This window comes from Orycteropus afer, unplaced genomic scaffold (assembly GCF_000298275.1).
Source record: "Orycteropus afer afer isolate SDZICR_OR568_19922 unplaced genomic scaffold, OryAfe1.0 scaffold00061, whole genome shotgun sequence".
NCBI classification, from domain to species: Eukaryota; Metazoa; Chordata; class Mammalia; order Tubulidentata; family Orycteropodidae; genus Orycteropus; species Orycteropus afer.
In genome coordinates this window covers 10,009,635-10,028,969 of record NW_006921648.1, presented here as the reverse complement: position 1 = coordinate 10,028,969, position 19,335 = coordinate 10,009,635, and the positions used below count along the sequence as shown (strand labels likewise).

The window sequence follows — 19,335 nt, the reverse complement described above, 5'->3', positions numbered from 1 at the left end:
AACGTTTTTGTGTAGTATGTTATGCCAGTTGAGTTTGACATCCCCCGTGACCATGGACAATTGGAGAAATGTGAAAATGGTGTACAGATGAGGTGAAAGTATTGTATCAATGTTACATTTCTCAATTGTGATGATCATGATGGTTAATGCTCTGTAAAACCCCATTATAAGTTGCTTCTTTTCAAAAGTGTTTTGTCACTGACACATTTGAATTTCTCTCTCACCCTCTTTAGAACACCTCTGTGGGCTTTACAAGTGCCCCGCGCCCCGCCTTGCCCCGTGAAAATGTTGGTGCTTCTTGCTTTCATCATCGTCTTCCACATCACCTCCGCGGCCTTGCTCTTCATTGCCACCATTGACAATGTAAGTCCTCCTTCCACTCACAACCCCTGGCTCCCAGAGTCATTCGAGGTGGGATGGAGGACTTGCTCAGGGTGACCACAGTTGGGGTTGTCCTTACTCCCAAGAACACTCGTGTCCTCTGCCCAGGCCCAAGGACTCGTGACCTGGGTATGGGGATTCCAGAGCACCCTGTGTTTCGGTCTGGATGGGCAGGTCCTGGAGGGCAGGGGCCTTTGTCCTCCCATTTCTGATGCCCCCACAGAGCTCGGCCTAGCACCTTGGCCTCAGGAAGCTCTTTAAGGATGCTGTTTGAATCCTGTCCTTCCTTAGGTCAGAGTTTCTCAACCCCAGCACTACTGACATCTGGGCTGGATAGGTATTTGGTTTGGGGCTGCCCCGTGCACAGGGGGCTGTTTAACAGCATCCTCAGCCTTTGCTCATGGATGCCAGTAGCACTCCCACCCCTAGTGGTGACAATTAAGAATGTCTTCAGACACTGCCAAATGTCCTATGGGGGACACAGTCACCCCAAGTTGAAGACCACTGTCCTACATCCCCCCAGGTGACTTCTGTCCTCACCTATGTCCCCCACATCTTCTAACCAGATACCATCCCTTGTTGCGACCTGCTTGGCCATGCCCTTCCCACTAGAACTCATGCTTGGAACTTTCCTTAATCTCTCCTAGCCATCTCTTGCCATGAAAAATTTAACTCTTTTCTGTAGTGGCCAGCTCCTGGCCATATGCCAGGAATATATTTGATGACCGGCCATTGGCACAGGTTACGACCCCTCCTGGCAATAAGTGAAGTTTTTTAACAGAGGTCCTCTGTGGTGAAGCAGTCAAATACCAACCAAAAGGTTGACGGTTTGAAGCCATCCAGAGGTGCCTTGGAAGGCCTGCTGATCTACTTCTGAAACCCCTATGGAGCACAGCTTTACTCTGAAACACATAGGGTCACCACAAGTCGGGGTCGACCAGACAGCAACTGATTTTGTTTTCTGGTTTTCCATTTCTTGCAACTAATCCTTTGGGATCCTGAGAGATCCCAGACAGAGTGAAAGAGATAAATAGACATTTTGAGGGCAGAAAAACCATCGGCCAAAGCTCTTCTTAATCCTATCGAGCACACGCATGGATGTTATCATCATGGTACATACTGAGAGGACACAGAAGGGACTCCTTGCCAATCAGTGAGAGGTAGGGTGTTCATGAGTCTGGAACTGTGCTTGCACTGTGGCTGGACATGGCAGAGGGGCTGAGGGACACTTATTGACTAAATGGCTGGTGGTGCCCATGGCTGTCGTAGGGAACACAGACATGGACACCAGGCTTTGGGTGGGTGGAGAGGAGAAGGAAGGTCCTCTGAGGGTGGGAGCTCCATACTCTCAAGGGGTAGTCAGAACGTATGAGCTGAAGGTAGGGGAGTCTTAGTGGATCATTCATCCTTCTCTAACCTCCTGGTTCTACTGCCCATATAGTTCTGGTGCAATAAACCACCACCAGTTGCTCCCCTGGAGGTCCTGTGTGGTGCAAGGGTGTAGCGCTCAGCTGCCAACCAAAAGGCTGGCGATTCAAGGCCATTGAGAGGGGCCTCAGAAGAAAGCCCTGTGGATTTGCTTCCCAAAGACCAGCCACTGAAAACCCTGCAGGACACATTCTATTCTAACACTCCTGGGGTCCCCAGAGTCAGAATCGACTGGCAGGCAGACTACTCTGCTACTGCCAACTGAGACTTCTCTCCCTTCCGAGGTTCCCAGAGGGCCCGGACCGTCCCACCCCTCAGCTGACCGGCATCACCAGCAGCACCTGGAGCTTGTTAGCAATGCAGACCCTCAGGCCCCACCCCAGAGCTCCTGAATCAAAACCTGCATTTCAACAAGGCCCCCACGTGACCCCTGTGCACAGTCCGACACACTGAGAAGTGCCCAAACCAAGCCCACTGCCGTGGAGTTGATTCCGACTCACAGCGTCCCACAGGACAGGGTAGAGCTGCCCCATGGGGTTTCCAAGGCTGTCAATCTTCACGGAAGCAGACTGCCTCATCTGTCTCCTGTGGAGTGGCTGGTGGGCACGAACCGCTGACCTTTGGATTAACAGCAGAAGGCTTTGACCACTTTGCCACCAGGGCTCCTTCGGAAAGTGCAGGTCCTGGGTATTCACGTGGTGCTGCCCAGCTGGTTAAGGAGTCAGTGTTTGCCTAACTCATGGACAGCCCCTCCCCGCTTTTGTTTTATGTTACAGGCCTGGTGGGTAGGAGAAGAGTTCTTCGCAGATGTCTGGAGAGTCTGTGTCAACAACACAAACTGTACAGAGATCAGTGACACTTATGTTGGTGAGTGTGAATGAGCGACCTTGTGATGGAGAAGCATCGAAGGAGAAAGGCTCTCAAAGACACCTCCCTCTCTCCACTCCCAGCACAGATAGGTGGCCCTACTGCCTTCACCTAAGGAGCCCTGGCACAGTGGTTAAAGCTGCTAACTGAAAAGGTCAGCGGTTCGTACCCACCAGCCACTCCATAGGAGAAAAGATCTGACAGTCTGTTCCTGTAGAGAATACAGCCTAGAAAATCCCACAGCTCAGTTCCACTCTGTCCTGGTGGGTCGCTGAGGGTCAGAATCAACTAGATGGCATACAACAACTGACTTTGCACAGTGGTATTGGAGCAGGGGACTGGCTGGGGACCGGAGAGGTGTGGGGCAGGCAGGGGCTAGAGGCTGGACAAACTCCAGCTAAGTTGAGCCCCTCATGTCTCTATTTCTGGGATCTTCTCTCCCCTCCTCTTTTATCCAAGCCTCACCTCTACATAGGGTCAAGAGACAGTAATTTCCAGCTTGGCCATGTTGCCCCATCACAGCAGCCTGCTTCAGCAGAAACAGGAGAGCTAGGCTTGGTTCCTTTTAGGAGCTGTGTGGCCTTGGGCAAGTCATTTAAGCTCCAGGAATTTCCTTTGCCTGGGCTGTAAAATGGAGGCAGTGGTAATTGCATCTGTGTGCCTACCTCATTAAATGAACTAAAGTTCCCGAAAGGTCTTTGAAAATAGGGGATATCCCACTGAAAATGTGCTAACTGTGCTGCCCTTATGAACAAATGGTCGTTTTCTGTTAAAGGTGGTTCAGTGGTAGAATTGGTGGAAGATGCACTTTGGGGTCCAGGTTGGCTGATAAAACACAGGATGCCCAATGAATTGTGCATTTCCTATGAGCAACGAGTAGGTTTTTTTTTTTTTTAGTACAAGTATGTCCAAAATATTGTATGACATGCTTACACTGAAAAAATAGTCATTGCTGGTCATACTGAAGGAGCAGAGTGGCAGAGTGGGTAAGGCATTTGGCTGCTAACCAGCAGGCCAGTGGGTCAAACCCCCCAGCTGCTCCACAGGAGGAAGATGAGGCAACTACTTCCATAAATATTCACAGCCTTGGAAACCCAGTGGGGGTCACGATGAGTTGAAATCGACTCAGTGGCAGGGGTTTTTGGTTTGGGGTCATACTTACACTAAAAAAAAATAGCCATTGCTAATCTGATATGCAAATTTAACTCGACACCTTACGTGTGTGCACATGTGTGTGGGTGTGTGTTTTCCAAATCCAGCTACTCTATTTGGGGAGCAAGAGATCCTTCACATTGGGTCCTAAAGTCTCACCAAGTCCTCAATAATGACACCAACATTCATACGACAGCAGCAGAATTACAGATAGAAGACAGTTACTGCAGGTTTCCTGCTGGGCGCTGGGCTAAGGCCTGTACACACATGCTCTCATAGCCCTATCAGAGAGGGACTGTTGGCCCTGTTTTAAGATGGGGAAATGAGGTCCAGAGTTACGTTACCCAAGGCCTCACAGCCAGGAGCAAATATCAGAGCCAAGAGCCCAGTCAAGACTTGTGCATCTCTAAAGCATCATGGTGCAATAAATCCCACCCATGGGCTCTGTTTATTTGCCATGCTGAACCCTGACCTGGGAACAACCATTCTCACTTGTGCTCTGTATGTGTCTGTATGTTGCCAGTATGTGTGGTCAGCTGGGAGGGGCTGCTTTGCTCTGTGGCAGTGTTTCTGAGCCTCTATCCCAAGGACAGAGGTTTAGTCAGTTCAGTCAGGGCTGACACAGTGAAATTGGAACAGATCTGAATTTGTAAAACATGGGTGTACCAGAACGATAACCAGAACGGGAAAAATTATGTGTTGAAAGCCTGGAATGGGAGACTCAGAAGGGGTGCAGTGAGCCCTTTCAGGGAGCCTGATGTGAGAGACTAGACTGCTGCCAGGATTGTGTAGAGCGACACTCAAAGCATCACAGTCAGTCACTATCTTTGAGCAGGGCACCGTTGTTACTGATTGTGCCAGTCAAGAGATCTGGTTCCTATGCAATGCCCATGCTGCCCTTGTTTTATTGCAGGGCATTAACTCATAATGTTTCTGTTCTGGTTATCATTCTGATACACCCACATTTTACAAATTCAGGTCCATTCAGTTTTGTTTCGCCAGCCATGACTGAACTGGGAAGAAATGGTTCAAGCCCTGCTCTATCCTTCATGCTCCACATCCCACATGTGGAGTGATTTAACCACTCTTTTTCTTTAAAATAAGAGTCAGCCCATTTTTTAAAAGGTTGTAAAACAAACAGAAAACAAAGAATATGTGAAAAGAGACCACATGGCCTGCCAAGCTTCAAATATGGTTTACATTTTTCTTTTAATTAAGGTGAAAGTCACATAATATAAAATGAACTTTTTTCCCCCTAAGATGGCTTTTTTATTATTATAATAATTTTTTATTGTGATTTGGGTGAAATTTTACAAAGCAGACTTGTTTTGCATTCAGCAGTTCATGCACATTTTGTTTTGTGACACTGGTTACAATCCCTGCAATGTAACAGCTCTCTTCCTACTTCCTCCCTGTGGTTACCCTCTCCCTGTGTCCTTGGCTATGCTTCCAGCCTCCCTACCTTACTCCCTGTGCAAACGCCGCCCCTCTGATCTCCCATCGTTCGTTGTTCTAAGGAGTGCATCTCCCTGGTGTATGTGTTTAGCTTGGAGGCCTGTCTGTTGTTAACTGAGAACCCACAGGAGTGAGTTCAATTCCAGGACCGAAAGGTGACTTGAGCACATAGTCTCAGGGGTTTCGCTAGTCTCTATCTGACCAGTAAGCCTGGTTTGTTTGTTTGTTTTTAATTTTGTAGAATGAACCATCTTTAAGTGCACAGCTCAGTAGCATTTAGCACACTATGTTGTGCCAACCCCCACCTCGATCTAGTTCCAGAACATTTTTGAAAGGAAACTCTATACCCATTAACTGTCACTTTCCATCTTGCCCAAACCCCCCAGCCCCTGGCCACCACCAATATGCTTTCTGTCTCTATGGATCTGCCTATTCGAGATACTTATACAAGTAGAACCACACAACGTTTTCGTGTTTGGCTTTTTTCATTTAGTATATCATGCCTAAGGTTCATCCACGTTGTAGGAAGTATCAGTAAGCCTGACATCTTTGCTTTCTGGCCACTTAGAGAAAAAAGTTTGCTGCCCCTAGTGTTAAACAGTGCACTTTTTCCTTATATAAATTTATTTTAAAGGGAATTTTACATCCATGCTGTGAATGATAAGCCGGTATCACTTTGCATAAAAGAAGAAAGACTTTAAAAAGAAACATTACATTGAAAACCAAATGATATTATTAAAGTCTAACCAAACATGCTTTCCTCCTGAGGGTTCTAAGCCTACTGCTGAGTTCTTTCCTTGTTAAAAAAACAAAAACAAAACAAAACCACAAACCAGTGTGATGAAAGTGCTAAAGTGCCAAGTGGAGCCCCCCTCCTTGACTTCATTAAAACCAAAAACTGAACCCACTGTCATTGAGTCAATTCTGACTCATAGTGACCCTATAGGACAGAGTAGAACTGCCCCATAGGGTTTCCAAGGCTTTAAATCTTTATGGAAGCAAAGCCCAAACCAAACCCATGGTCATGGAGTAGATTCTGATTCACAGTGCCTCTAGAGGACAGAGTAGAACTGCCCTATAAGCTTTACAAGGCTGTCAGTCTTCACAGAAGCAGACTGCCTCATCTTTCTCCCATGGAGTGGCTGGTGGGTTCAAACTGCTGACTTACTGATTCACAGACAAGCACTTAACCACTGCACCATCAGGCTTCCTGTGAGTCCATTTGTTGTTGTTGTTGTTATTTGCCATTGAGTTGGACCCGACTCATAGTGACCGCTCCTTGGGTTTCCGAGGCAGTATCACTATGGAAGTAGATTGCCCAACCTTCCTTGCGAGGAGTGGCTGGTGGGTTTGAGCTGCCAGCCTTCTGGTTAGCAGCCACGTGCTTTAGGCACTATGTTACCAGAGCTCCTTCTGAGTCCATTAGGAACATCTAAACAAAAAGGACAAAGTGAGCTTCCCTCATTAAGTGAGTTTCCATCTCCAGTGCCAGGACTGGGTACCACCTAACTAGTTGCACATGCCATCAGTGGTATACTGCACACATGTACCCCTTTAAAAAGAAAAAAATATCCGTATTTTCCCCTGTTGTGATTGTTGGGTGTCGCTGAGCTGATTTCAGCACACAGTGACCCACGTGACCGAGCAGAACTGCCCCCCAGGGTTTTCTAGGCTGTAACCTTGATGGGAGCAGGTCGCCGGGTCTTCCTACCGTGCAGCCACAGCGTGGGTTGGTGAGTGCCACCCGGGCTCCTTATTTCTTCCCTAAAGCCGTATTTCTCGCATCTGCCCTATCACAGGGGTCACTGGAGGTGTTTACTAAAAATACAAATTCCCAAGCCCACCCCGTAAAGCCTGTAACAGGCTCTCGAGGGGGAAAGGTCTCGGAATCTGTACTTTTAACAAAAATTCTGGGATCACACAAACTTGGGAAGCACTGCTTTCAGTCAGAGGGTCACATCTTTGGCCAACACTGGAATTCTGGGGCCCTTCAAAAACCACTCATGCCTGGTCAGAGACTCTGGTTGATTTCACTGGGGCAGCCACCTGGCTGGAATGTTTGTTGCTTTTTTTTTTTTTGTAATGGAGGTATAATTTACATACAAGAAAAAGCACATGTCTTAAGGGTTCAGGTCAATGAGTTTTGAGTTATATACACCCATGTAACCACCAATCCAAACAAGATACAGAACATGGCCACCACCAGGAAGGTCCCTCAGGTCCCTTGCAGCCAGTCCCCACCACCCCCTATCCGGAGGGCAACCACTTCTGCCTTCTGTCACTAGAATGTAGTTCCCCTGTTCTTAGACATCACATAACTGGGGTCCCACAGTGTGCATTTGTGAGAGAGGGAGGAGTCTGGTTTCTTTCACTCACCATAAGGAGTCAGGGTTTAGATGTCCTCCAAGTGACTCAAACGTGCACCCAGGATGCATTGAGACCCGCCGCGCTAAGCACTTGAAAGACTTACAGGTGATGTTTCCCTACAGTTTCAGGCAAAACTGCAAACAAAACAAAAACCAAGAGAGTTTGCCTCTGCAGCTCTGGGTGCTGTCCTGTCACCCCATCCTAGCAGGGTCCTGGTGATAACCCCCAGCAGTTACGTGGGATCCCCTCCCTGCAGCATCCCCCTAAAACTTCGTGGAGAGGAGATCACTTAACCCCCCCAACATGACGAGGCGGGACCATCAGCATCCCTTTACAGAGGAGGTGCAGGTGGCTTCCCAGCCCACGCTCGGTCACTTCTCTGCTCAGCCCCGTGGGAACTTCAGCTGCCCCTCCCCTCCACACAGCACCCTCCACCCCAGATCTTTCTCCACCAAAACTCCCCTATGTGGAGCCCAGACCCCCAACCCGAGTCTCTGTTAAGGCTGGTCTGAAAACAGGAACTCACTTTCTTTTCCTAAAGGGTGGTCTAACCCTCTTATATTATAAATATGCTGTCCGTGGAGCCCTTTCTGATCCGTGGTCTTGCAGCCCCAGGAAGGGTGCAGAGTAGGTGGTGTTTTGCCCCATTTTCCAGTAAGGATGTTGGGTGCCCCCCCCCCAGGTCAAGTGCACAAGTGGACACTAGAGGGCGGTGGGTCTAGTCCCCTTGGCTGCCCTTGTGCAGAGGACCACCGGAACCCTTGCACTCTGGCATCCTATTACCCCCACTCTGGAGGTGTCATGGGGATGGAAGCCCAAGGGGCCGGGCTGGTCTGCTGCCCTCACCGTGCGCTCTTGTCCTCTCCTGGCAGAGTACACCACCCTGCAGGCCGTCCAGGCCACCATGATCCTTTCCACCATTCTCTGCTGCATTGCCTTCCTGATTTTCGTGCTCCAGCTCTTCCGCCTCAAGCAAGGAGACCGATTCGTCTTAACCTCCATCATCCAGCTCATGTCCTGTAAGTAAACTGATAGCTGCCTGCAGAAGTTCTTCCTCCCGGTCCCCTGCTCCCCACCCAGGAGAAGCCAGGAGGAGGATGGGAGGGGATGATTTGGGAGACAGAGGCCTGACCTGGGATCTGCAGGATGAATAGGAGTGGTCTAGAACGTTCTCTCTTGGCACAGAGTAGAGAGGAGAATGTGCCAGGCCATGGGATCAACATGACTGTGTGCTGAGAGAGGCTGAAAGCCAGCCAGTGTGCTGGAATGTGGAGATGGGAGCACAGCAGAAGCTGGGCCATGTGGCAGGGGTTGGAGGCATGTAGAAGGGGCTGGGGGCACATGGAAGGAGATGGGGGGGTGTGGCAGGAGTTAGGGTGCACGGAGGGCCTAGGGGCATGTGGAGGGGGCTGGGGGTGCATGGAGGAGGCTGGGCTGGAGAGGTAGGTGGCTCAGATCCTGCAGGGTCTTGGAGACCAGGGACAGGACTGGGAAGGATTGGGAAGACAGCAGCAGGTTTTAGGCTGGGTGGTGGCAGACCTGTCCATGTTGGGCCAGGCCTGGACAGGTGCTGCAGGTGATGAACAAGACCCAGCCTTAATCCTGGAGGAACCTGGAGAACATGCTGTTGTCTCAGTCCCCTTTTTCCCGCTTGGGAACACTGGCCAGGCTGCACTCGCCTGAGGACACCTGTGCCACATGTGGTCATTTTGTTGCTGCTGTTCCCGAGAAAGATTCCAAACTTCCTGATGACATAAAATGAGAAGGCTTTTCCATGGTACTTTCCGATCAAAAGTTCCTGGGTAGCTTAATGAGGACAGGAAATCTGGGACTTGGAGTCAGTCCGTGGCCTTGCTGTAATCATGCCCAGGCTCTGTTCCACCCAGCCTGGAGTCCAGTCCCCACTGGCTGTCCCTTGGCACAGCCCAAGCACAGCCACCAGCATGAGGGTGACCCACCCATCCCAGTTGCCTGGGACTGTCCCAGTTTTAAAACAGAAAGTCTCTGATCACAGGAACCTTTTGGGATGGTTGGTCACCTCCAATGCTCCCCATGGATCATGTTAGCTGGAAGGCTACAGTGCCACCCCTGTGGGGTGTAGGCTCCACTACCGGGTCAGGGCCTTAATTTTCTTTTGGCAGAGAATCAAAGCATTTGGAATGAGAAAGACTAGAAGGTCACTCAGTCCTGTGATTGCCCAAGTCTATGAGGACCCCTCTGGGGACCTTTTAAAGTAGACTGTCGTTGTTAGTTGCCAAAGAGTTGGCTTCAACTCGTAGCAACCCCATGCACAACAGAAACAAAACACAGTCCACCATCTTCACAATCATTGATGTTTGAATCCACTTTTGTGGTCACTGTATATTTTGAGTGCCTTCCAACCTAGAAGAAGCTCTGGTGGCATAGTGCCGAAGGCATTTGACTGCTAACCAGAAGGCTGGCGGTTCAAACCCACCAGCCACTCCTTGGAAGGAAGATTGGGCAATCTACTTCTTTAGAGATACTGCCTCGGAAACCCTAGGAGGGGTTGCTATGAGTTGAATCAACTCGACGATGGTGAGTTTGGTGTTTTCCGGTTTTCCAACCTAGAGGGCTCATCTTCTAGCGCTATAACCAACCAAAAAAACCAAACACTGCCGTCGAGTTGGATCTGACTCACAGAGACCCCTCCTTGGGTTTCCAAGGTGATATCACTACAGAAGCAGACTGCCCAACCTTCCTTCCGAGGTGGAGCTGGTAGGTTTGAACCACCAGCCTTCTGGTTAGCAGTCAAATGCCTTAGGCACTACGCCATCAGAGCTCCCATCTAGTGCTATAGCCAACGATACTCTCTTCTGATCTATAAGGTTGTCATTGGCTGACTTTCAGAAGTTGAGTCACCAGGCCTTTCTTCCTAGTCTGTCTTAGTCTGGAAGCTCCACTGGAACCTGTTCACCACGCTTCAGACCTCCTGAATCAGAATGCGCCACACTGGGACATGAGGTGTACTTTAAAAAATCTCCTGTGCACAGGCCAGTGTTTGGGGATCAGTGCCCCAGACTCCATGGGCTAAGGTGCTGTGATGTGCCCAAGGGTCCCAGCTGGGTCATGATGAGGAGTCTGCTCTCCAGATCTCCTTATCTTCTCTGTGTCTCTCAGTCAGAGGCACAAACACCCCCGCTACTCACCCATTCAAGGCAGTCAAATCCTGTCACTTAACATGCAGGGAGGGGACTTGGGGGTTAGTAACTGAAGGTTATTTTCTGTCATTGTCTCCACTTATCCATTCACCTGTAAGGCAATTTGGTCAAAACTTATTACCATTAGAGACATACAAATACATACATAAATATATGTGTGTGTGTGTGTGTGTGTACATGTATCAGGGAAAATGTGTGTATATATGTGCATACTTGGCATCACAATGAGTCAGGATCAATGGCAACTAACAACCAATACATACACACACATACACACACACACAAGCTTCTGGTTAGCAGTCAAATGCCTTAGGCACTGCGCCACCCAGAGCTCCTTTATACACACACCGATACATAGACACACACAGTAGCCACAACAATGGAGTCAAACATAACAGGACCCCGACAATCATGAAAATGGCACAGGACCAGACAGCACTTTGTTCTTATACATAAGGTCCCCAGGAGTTAGAGCCAGCTCAGTGTCATGTTATCGGGAGGTACCAGTCCTCAGAGAAGAACATCATGCTTAATAGAGGGTTAGCAAAAAGAGGAAGACCCTCACCAAGACGGACCGACACAGTGGCTGTGTGACGTGAGGATGGTGCAGGACCAGGCAGTGTTTCATTCTGTTGTACACAGTGTCGCTATGAGTGGGAACTGACTCGACAGCACTTAACAATATATATGTGTGTGGGGGGGTATTCCCCATATTTTGATATGAGAGTCATATCCCCCCTTTCCTTCTGTAATACTTCACTCTCTCCAGTTCTGGCCCAAGGACCTTTCCTTCCTTTGTCTGCTCCAAGCCCTCATAGCATTCAGGTGCCGTATGAGGGAAGGATTTTCAGGGTGAGCACCCGGCACTCCAGCTTGTTTAAGAGATGGGATTCTGGGGGTAGCTCAAGGCAGGAATCAGAGGGAAAACTGAAACAGCAGGTCTTAGAAAGAGGATCCATGCAGCAGACATGATGGGCAGTCGCTTCAGGGAGATGCTGTTAGAATCTCTGATAGTGTCTCTTTCCTCTAGATTCAAATTTCCAGGGAAGAGAGTCTGATTGGCAAAGACTATCTCACATGGTCAGAGAAGGTCTGAGCACCCTGTTGACAGCCCCCAGCCAAAGAACCTGGCCAGGGAGAGGGGCAGTTCCTCAGGGACAATCATGGCCCTTAACCTCATCCTAGCACTACTGTCTGTGAGTCTCAAGACTGTCATGGCTGCAAGTAAAAGCAAATTCAATCAACAACTACTTTGGTCATAAATGGTGAGCTCTTTTTATAATAACAATTAGCCTGGAGATGGAAGGTGCCAGAGTTGGTTTGGCAGCAAAACAGCATCAAGAGCCCTCCCTCCTTCCATCTTTTCATCATCTTCAGAGTGTTGGTGATGTCCCCCTCATGGGCCCAAAAAGGCTGCTGCAGCACCAGAAATTCCATCCTGACGTGACAGTATCTAAAGCAGCAAGCAAGGGAAAGTACAGCAACCAATGCTTTCTCCTCCCTTATCTCTCTTCAAGGAGTGAGATTTCCCACTGAAGGATGTTATGTGGCCCCAACTGGAACATATTACAGATCCATAAACCATAATGAGCAAAGGAGAATGGGAATGCTAAGGTGGGCTTAGACCAGGCATTGGCAACTCGCTGCTTGCCTTTGTAAATAAAGTTTTATTGGGACACAGCCAGGATCATTCGTGTACACTGTCTAGGGCTGCTTTCTTGCTACAACAGCAGAGTTGAGTGGTTGCAACAGAGACCGTATGGCTCGCAAAGCCCCAAATATTATCTGCCCTACCCCTGGCTTAGTGCAGCTATCCTCTGGGCTGGGTACATGGCTGCCTCCCAAAATTGGGTTACCTAGAAGAATGCAGAGGGAAATGGTTCCAAGATGGGTAGCAACAGTCTGCTACAAACTATTAGCTGCACTTTTCCTAATAGGCTAAGTGACCAGTATCAGTTGCTGTCAAGTTGACCCTGACTCCTGGTGATCTCGTGGGTGTCAGAGCAGAATCACACTCCAGAGAGCTTTCAGGGGCTGATTTTTCGGAGATTGCCAGGATTTTCTATGGCGGCCCTTCTGGGCAGACACCAACCTCCAACCCTTCCCTTGGCAGCCCAGCACATTCCCTGTATGCCACCCAAAGACCCCAGTAGGCTAAGATAACGACCTAATCAGGATAAAAGTGTAGGGTGTCTTCCGCTCCATTGCATGCCCCTCAGGTGCCCATCACACACGTTGGTCCACGATTCATTTGTCCCTTTGCTTTCTCCCTGGCAGGCCTGTGTGTCATGATTGCAGCTTCCATTTACACAGATCGGCGCAAGGACCTTCACCTCAAGAACACAGAGCTGTACCCCCAGGAGTTGATGTCAGAGGGCAGATATGGCTATGCCTTCACCCTGGCTTGGGTGGCCTTTGCTTGCACCTTCATCAGTGGCATCATGTACCTAATACTGAGGAAGCGCAAATAAAACCCCAGCACCGGGTTGCGTTCCCTGCAGTACAGAATCCACGCTCTAGTAACCTTTTTGTATATAATCTTTTTTTTTTTTTTTGTGGTTTTTCTAGCAAACATATTGTTTCCTTTTAAAGCCAAGCAAGGAGTTTTGTTTTGTTTTGCATTCTTGAAATCAGATCATAGACTCCGAAGGCTGGGATTCAGAGCCACCCTTCTCAAAGTCTCAATGAGACAATGCCAACAATCCAGTTTGCTCAGCAAGATGATTCTTAACTATGTGGATGTGATGTAGCAAGAGACCAAGAAAGCCAGGTATCTGGGGTCATCCTTCTTCACCTTGGCCGCCCTTCCCGGCCCTTCACCTTGCCCTGTGTTGGTGGTAGAAGTGGGGGTTCAGGAGGAGCTCAGGTGAGGGGTGCAAACCTCCTCAACTGTTCAGTCCAAGTCTCCAATTGAGACACAGTTGAAGCGCCTGGCAGTCTCTTTCCAAACCAGAGCCCCAACGCTCCTATAATAATAGTCTGAGATTTGATGGCATAAGACCAGACCAGGCCAAACCCTCTGCCATGGAGTCGATTCCGACTCATAGAGACCCTGTAGGAACAGAGCAGAACTGCCCCATAGGGTTTCCAAGGCTGTAAATCTTCACAGAAGCAGATTGCCTCATATTCTGCAGAGTGGATTTGAACCACCAACTTTTGGTTAGCAGCTGACTGCGTTAGCAACCTCGCCACCAGAGCTCCTTCTGTGGGATAAGAACCACCCAAACCTGCTTGCCTTCAGGAAGGTGACTCTTACCCTGGGTTTCAGATTTAGGCTTATCCTAAGGCAATCTCAAAAGGTGATCCCCAGGGTACCTTTTCGATGGCAAACTATAGGGCCCCTGCCCAGACCTACTAAATCAGAGTCTTCAGGGCTAGACCGCCCCCTCCCCCAGCACTCTGCATTTACAATGAGCTCCTTGGGTGATGCTTAGGTACATTAAAGTGGGAACAGGAGGCCCAAGGGAGGTAAGGAGGTAGGTCTAGACCCCACTACAGGTCAAAACCTTGGCCTTTAGTCTTTGCTGTCTCTTCCACAGCTGTTTACATCAGTTCCTGGTCATATACCCCTATGGTCACACACTCCACCTCCTCCCACCTTAGTCTGGAAAGCCTCTCCCTTCTCTCCCTGCCATGTATTCCAAGGCCAGTGACCTCTAATGTCCCCTACTACTGGGGCATCAGATGACCCATCCACCATCCATCCATCAACAGAAACCAGTGCTGGCTTTGTGCCAGGCACAGGGGACAGCCTCTCTCCTCACGAGGCTCTGAGTCTAGTGGAGGAGACAGATTAAAAACCAATTAAGAAAAATAATTACAAATTGTGGCGAAGGCTGCAGAGAACCCAACCACAGAATGAGAACAGAAGCCCACGGGGCGGGCGGGAACCTGCTTTATATGCGCCTCTTTGTAAATGCCCCTCAATAGAGCTCCATTCAGCTTCTGCAGCTGGCATTTCCTGGGCAGTGCCCATCTGTGTTATACTCGGAGAACACTTCCTTCTCTGAAGAAGTGAAAGGGTCCCAAAGAGCTGAGGTTCTGAAGCTTTAGTGGGAGAATCTGATTTGGCAGAATCTGGGGAAGCCTGACAACATCATTAAGGAGCAGGCCAGGCGATTCTGAGACTACACTGAGAAATATGGTATTTGGGAGTTTGTCTTAAGGTATAAAAGCCCTGGCAATGCAGATGACCCCAGGAAGTGTCCTAGGGAAGCAGGTCTCTGCACCTCAATGTCTTTTTCCTCTTGTGTTTGGAGCATGTTGCTGGGGAGATGTAACTGGTCCATCACATCTCAGGACTAGTGCTATTTAAATGCTCGACCTTCTGTGCACTCGACCTTCTGTTAAGCGGAGTGATGTTTTGCCATCACTCCAGTTCCAATGGAACTGGGGAGATGTCTAATTTGAGTAGTTTTTGGACCCCTTTTCAGTATAGGATTGGGTTCTCTCTCCATCTGCTCACTTGCTCACTCATTCATTCATTTTCAGCAAAAAGTACGGAATGCTCACTATCCTCCAGGCACTTATGTGAGGTTCTGAAAATATTGAGGTGAGCAAATTCAGATGTCCTCCCTTCCCTCATGGAGTTTGGAGCCTCAAAGATGGGATCCCTTCCCTGTGGAGAGGTTATTTGTACAGTTGATGGTAATATAGGGATAGAGACAGGACACACTGTCACTTCCTGCCTCCATGGAGAAGTGTCATTAGACATGCTGTGGCAGGAGTGTGATCAAAGTCCTGGAGGTGGCAGGATACTGAGTGAGCCTCATGGAAGAAGTGGGGTCTAAAGTGCCCCCAAGCAGTCTACCCAGGTGGCTTTTCTAGAATTTTCTAGCAGTCACAATGGACACAAACAAGCAAACAAACAACACCAGATCTGGAAACCCTAACCCATGAACAATGCGTGAATCCCCTTCACAAAACTTTTGGGGTGCATGAATATTTCAATCCAAAATGACCCTATGGATTTCCCTGGCTGGTGGTCATGCCATACAGCACCCAGTGCTGGCATCTGCCTGGGATGCTGAGGTTCTTTGAGACGTGAGAGATGCCTTTTCCCCACTGTGTGTGTGACACACATTTGGAAAGTGGGGGAAAAGTTGATGGTGTCAGAGAGAAAACACCTAATCTTCTTACCTATATGTAGGCTCAGCCCTCTCTTGATGCTTATCATCAGTTATCAAGTTATGCAAAAGAAAAAAAAAAATTAGCTAAGACATCCAAGAACCAAACATTAGGACCAAACACATTACCTTACTCTGGTGACAACCGTATTTGAAGGAACTGTAGTTTGTGCATTATATGACATTTTTATAAAGTACTGTAATTCTTTCATTGAGGGGCTACATGATGAAGACACACTAACTCATTTTGTTATTTGCATTAAAATTGCTCTGGGTCTCTGTTCCAATCAGTCTGGAAAGTGTGTGTCTTGTTGCTTTGCGTGAATGTACGTCCACGCCCCTGCATCCGGAGAACTTGGGGACCACCTCGTTTCCTATACACTCCCTGCTCCGTGTTGCTCACCTGGCTGCCAGCCCTGATGAACAAAATCAAGTTAGGGTGCTTAGCATTAAATGATGATGAAGAAACCTGAAACCCCAAGCCCATGTGTAAATACACCAAACACAGTCGCCTCCTTGGATGGTGTATCAGAGTTTCAGATCTGCCTGGGTGGGGAACTAACTCCACTTGCTAACAGTTTAAAGGTTGTTTACAACCCAGCAAAGTGTACCAATGTGTGTACTGAGAGGCAGCGGTAATGGTAAAATGCTAGGGACAGGCCTAGAGGCTAAATCTGAATCTTGGTTTGGGGACAAATGTGATGTTAGAGTAGTTAGTTTTTTTTCTACTTCATGTGCCTTTAAAATAGTCCACTGTCCATGTTTTGTATAATCTGAAAATGTAGATAAAAAATAAAGTTTAAAACTAGATTGACCAGAGCAGCGGACCCTCACATTCCCAGCTGTGATAACATTTAGAGGAAAGTGCTGGGAAGCAGAAGAAAGACATTTTGGGAGGCAGAGGGTCATTTGGATTTCCAATCAAGATGATAACAGATGGCTTTTACTTTAAGCATTAATGACTGGCAAATCTTCCTAGGACAGGCTCCCTTGGCTTCTTCAACAGGGACAGCTTCATGGGCATATGACCTGTGCAGTCAGTCACCCAGGGCCTCAATCATTATGGGGCTCCATGCTTGGTTGAAGATGTCCTGCCGCCATCTTGACATTCTTAATGCTATTTGAACAAGCAGCCCTGTGTTTTACTTTTGCACTGGTTCTCACAAACTGTGTCATCATTTTTATTCTTTAGCTTGTATTTAATAAAGAACTGTGCTTTAAAGGGTGGGATGATGATCAGAGTCAGGCTATTTCTACAATGTACTGTGCTGAAAAATGAAAAACTCAGTCAAGAGAGACAGATCTTTGATTTTTGTCCAAAGAATGCCAGAAATAGAAAAAGCTTGCTAATCTAGAGAACGGCATATTTCCTTGCCTCCACACAGGGGTTGCAAACGAAAACCTCCAGGGAGCCACAGACCATATTTGTGTTTTTAGGAGATTTTTGGATCCACTTGGGAGATGGGTGGTGGTCACCCTGCAACACTCAATTTTATATTTCTTTCATTTAGGAACTCAGCCTAATATTCATTTATTCACTCATTCATTCATCCAACAAATATCTGTGACTCACTATGGCACAAGCAGTGTGCTAGGTGTCAGGTACTTAATGATAAACTTAATCTCTTCCCTGAGCTGGGCTATTTTAGTACCAAACTCAAGTTTTCTGGCGTTAGATCCTGATTGGTCTATCTTGGGTCACATGTTCATTCATCACTGCTCCAGTAATGACTGGAGTAAGGATGGAGTCAAATTACATAAATGTAGATTCCAGGAGCCACAGTCCTGTGGGAAGTTTCTACAGAAAAGGGTCTGGGAAGACACTCCAAACAGGGATGTTGTCGTGGTCTCATCTAGGCCAAATCTGGCCCATCTGTTTTTATTTGGCTCATGAGCTAGAAATGGTCTTCACATTTTTAAATGGTTAAAAAAAAAAAAAAGAATGATATTTAATGACACATGATAATAACATGAAGTTCAAATTTCAGTGTCCATAAGTAAGGTTTTATCGGAACGCAGCCACACTCATCTGTCTAGATACTGTGCATGGCTGCTTTCATGCTGCAACAGCAGAGTTGTAACAGAAACTTTATAGCCTACAAAAGCTAAAATATTTGCTATCTAACCCTTTGCAGAAAAAGTTTGCCAACCCCTGGTTTAATCAACTAAGAAAGAAACGGTCTTTTTCTGGGTCTCTTTTTAGGAACAAGAAGCGCTTTCCAGAAGCCCTTTAGTAAATTCTCACAAATAGGCCTGAGGAGTCCAATATTCAGACTTAACCCAATCACTGGCAGAGGTAATTAAATTATCACAAATAGACTGACCTCTCAGCTGGGGACTGAATCACCTTCACTGAGGAGTACATTTCAGAGCCACATTCTTAGAAAGGAAGAACGGGGGACTGCTTGTTAGGGAGGTAACCAACAGTGTCTGTTACAGTCCACCCCTTTGTAAGCCCAACACCCACATGTAACTTACTCCTTCCCTAGAAGAATGCAGCCTGAAGTCTCAAGCCATTGCCACTTCCAGCTGGTAGTTCAGGGTCTCTTATTCATATGCTCTTATCCTCTCTAGCAAGTCTAGAGGTGGCTCGTCATGGCCTGGTGACCTATGGCTAAAAGCTACTTCACATGCTTCCAAATGTATTAAATATATAAAAATATATATATAATGGAGGAAAAAGAACAAGATGACTACAGTAAATGTTCTGTTTGGAAAAGGGAACCGCAGAAAGAGAAACAATGCCCAGTAGCCACAGGTTCACTGCTTTCATGAGGACTGATAAGTCCCTTTCCTGTTGGGGGAGTGAGATCCTTGGTCACGCAATTCACAGCCCCTGGTTCTTCTCAATGGAACCACCTCCCTCGTCCACCATCTTCCATGGCCATATCTATAATGGGCAGTGGGGAGAAGGCCCTTTCCTTCTTCCTGTGGTCATGAAGGCGAGAGTCTCAGGAATGGCTCAAGGCTGGATAGTCATAGACTGTTCTACGTCTCAGATGAAGTTCCTTTGGCCATGTAAGGCCAAGCCAACCAGAAGGCTTATCAAAGATATAATTTTTCAACCTGAGAACTACTATCTCCTAGCCCTAAGCCTCTGTTCTCTGCTGCATCTTGAGGCAATAACTTCAAGCATTCATCCAACCTACCTCCCTAGGCTTGTCTGGTGGAGAATGCTAGAGGTTTGCCACATCTTTCTCAGTAAACTTGGATAATGGAAAAGGAAGACAGAAGAAGAAATGATGCATTTGAATTATGGTATTGGTGAAGAAATATTAAATATACCATGGACTGAAGAAGAATGAACAAATCCATCTTAGAAGAAATACAACCAGGATGTTTCTCAGACGTGAGGACAGCAAGACTTTGACTTGCTTACT

At 47.8% G+C, this 19,335-nt stretch overlaps 1 protein-coding gene across 1 annotated transcript; it reads left to right on the top strand.

Moving 5' to 3' along the window:
• The first annotated feature begins 285 nt into the window (after window positions 1-285).
• EMP2 (epithelial membrane protein 2) lies at window positions 286-13,300 on the top strand. Its single transcript, XM_007939619.1, has 4 exons — window positions 286-363; window positions 2,586-2,676; window positions 8,523-8,669; window positions 13,107-13,300. The coding sequence occupies exons 1-4, from the start codon at window positions 286-288 to the stop codon at window positions 13,298-13,300; spliced, it is 510 nt and encodes a 169-aa protein (XP_007937810.1).
• Window positions 13,301-19,335: the final 6,035 nt, after the last annotated feature.

Coding starts and splice junctions, on each gene's coding strand:
- EMP2 (XM_007939619.1), top strand. CDS start 286: ATGTTGGTGCTTCTTGCTTTCATCATCGTCTTCCACATCACCTCCGCG. Junction 364..2,585: donor TCATTGCCACCATTGACAAT/GTAAGTCCTCCT, acceptor TTTATGTTACAG/GCCTGGTGGGTAGGAGAAGA. Junction 2,677..8,522: donor GATCAGTGACACTTATGTTG/GTGAGTGTGAAT, acceptor CTCTCCTGGCAG/AGTACACCACCCTGCAGGCC.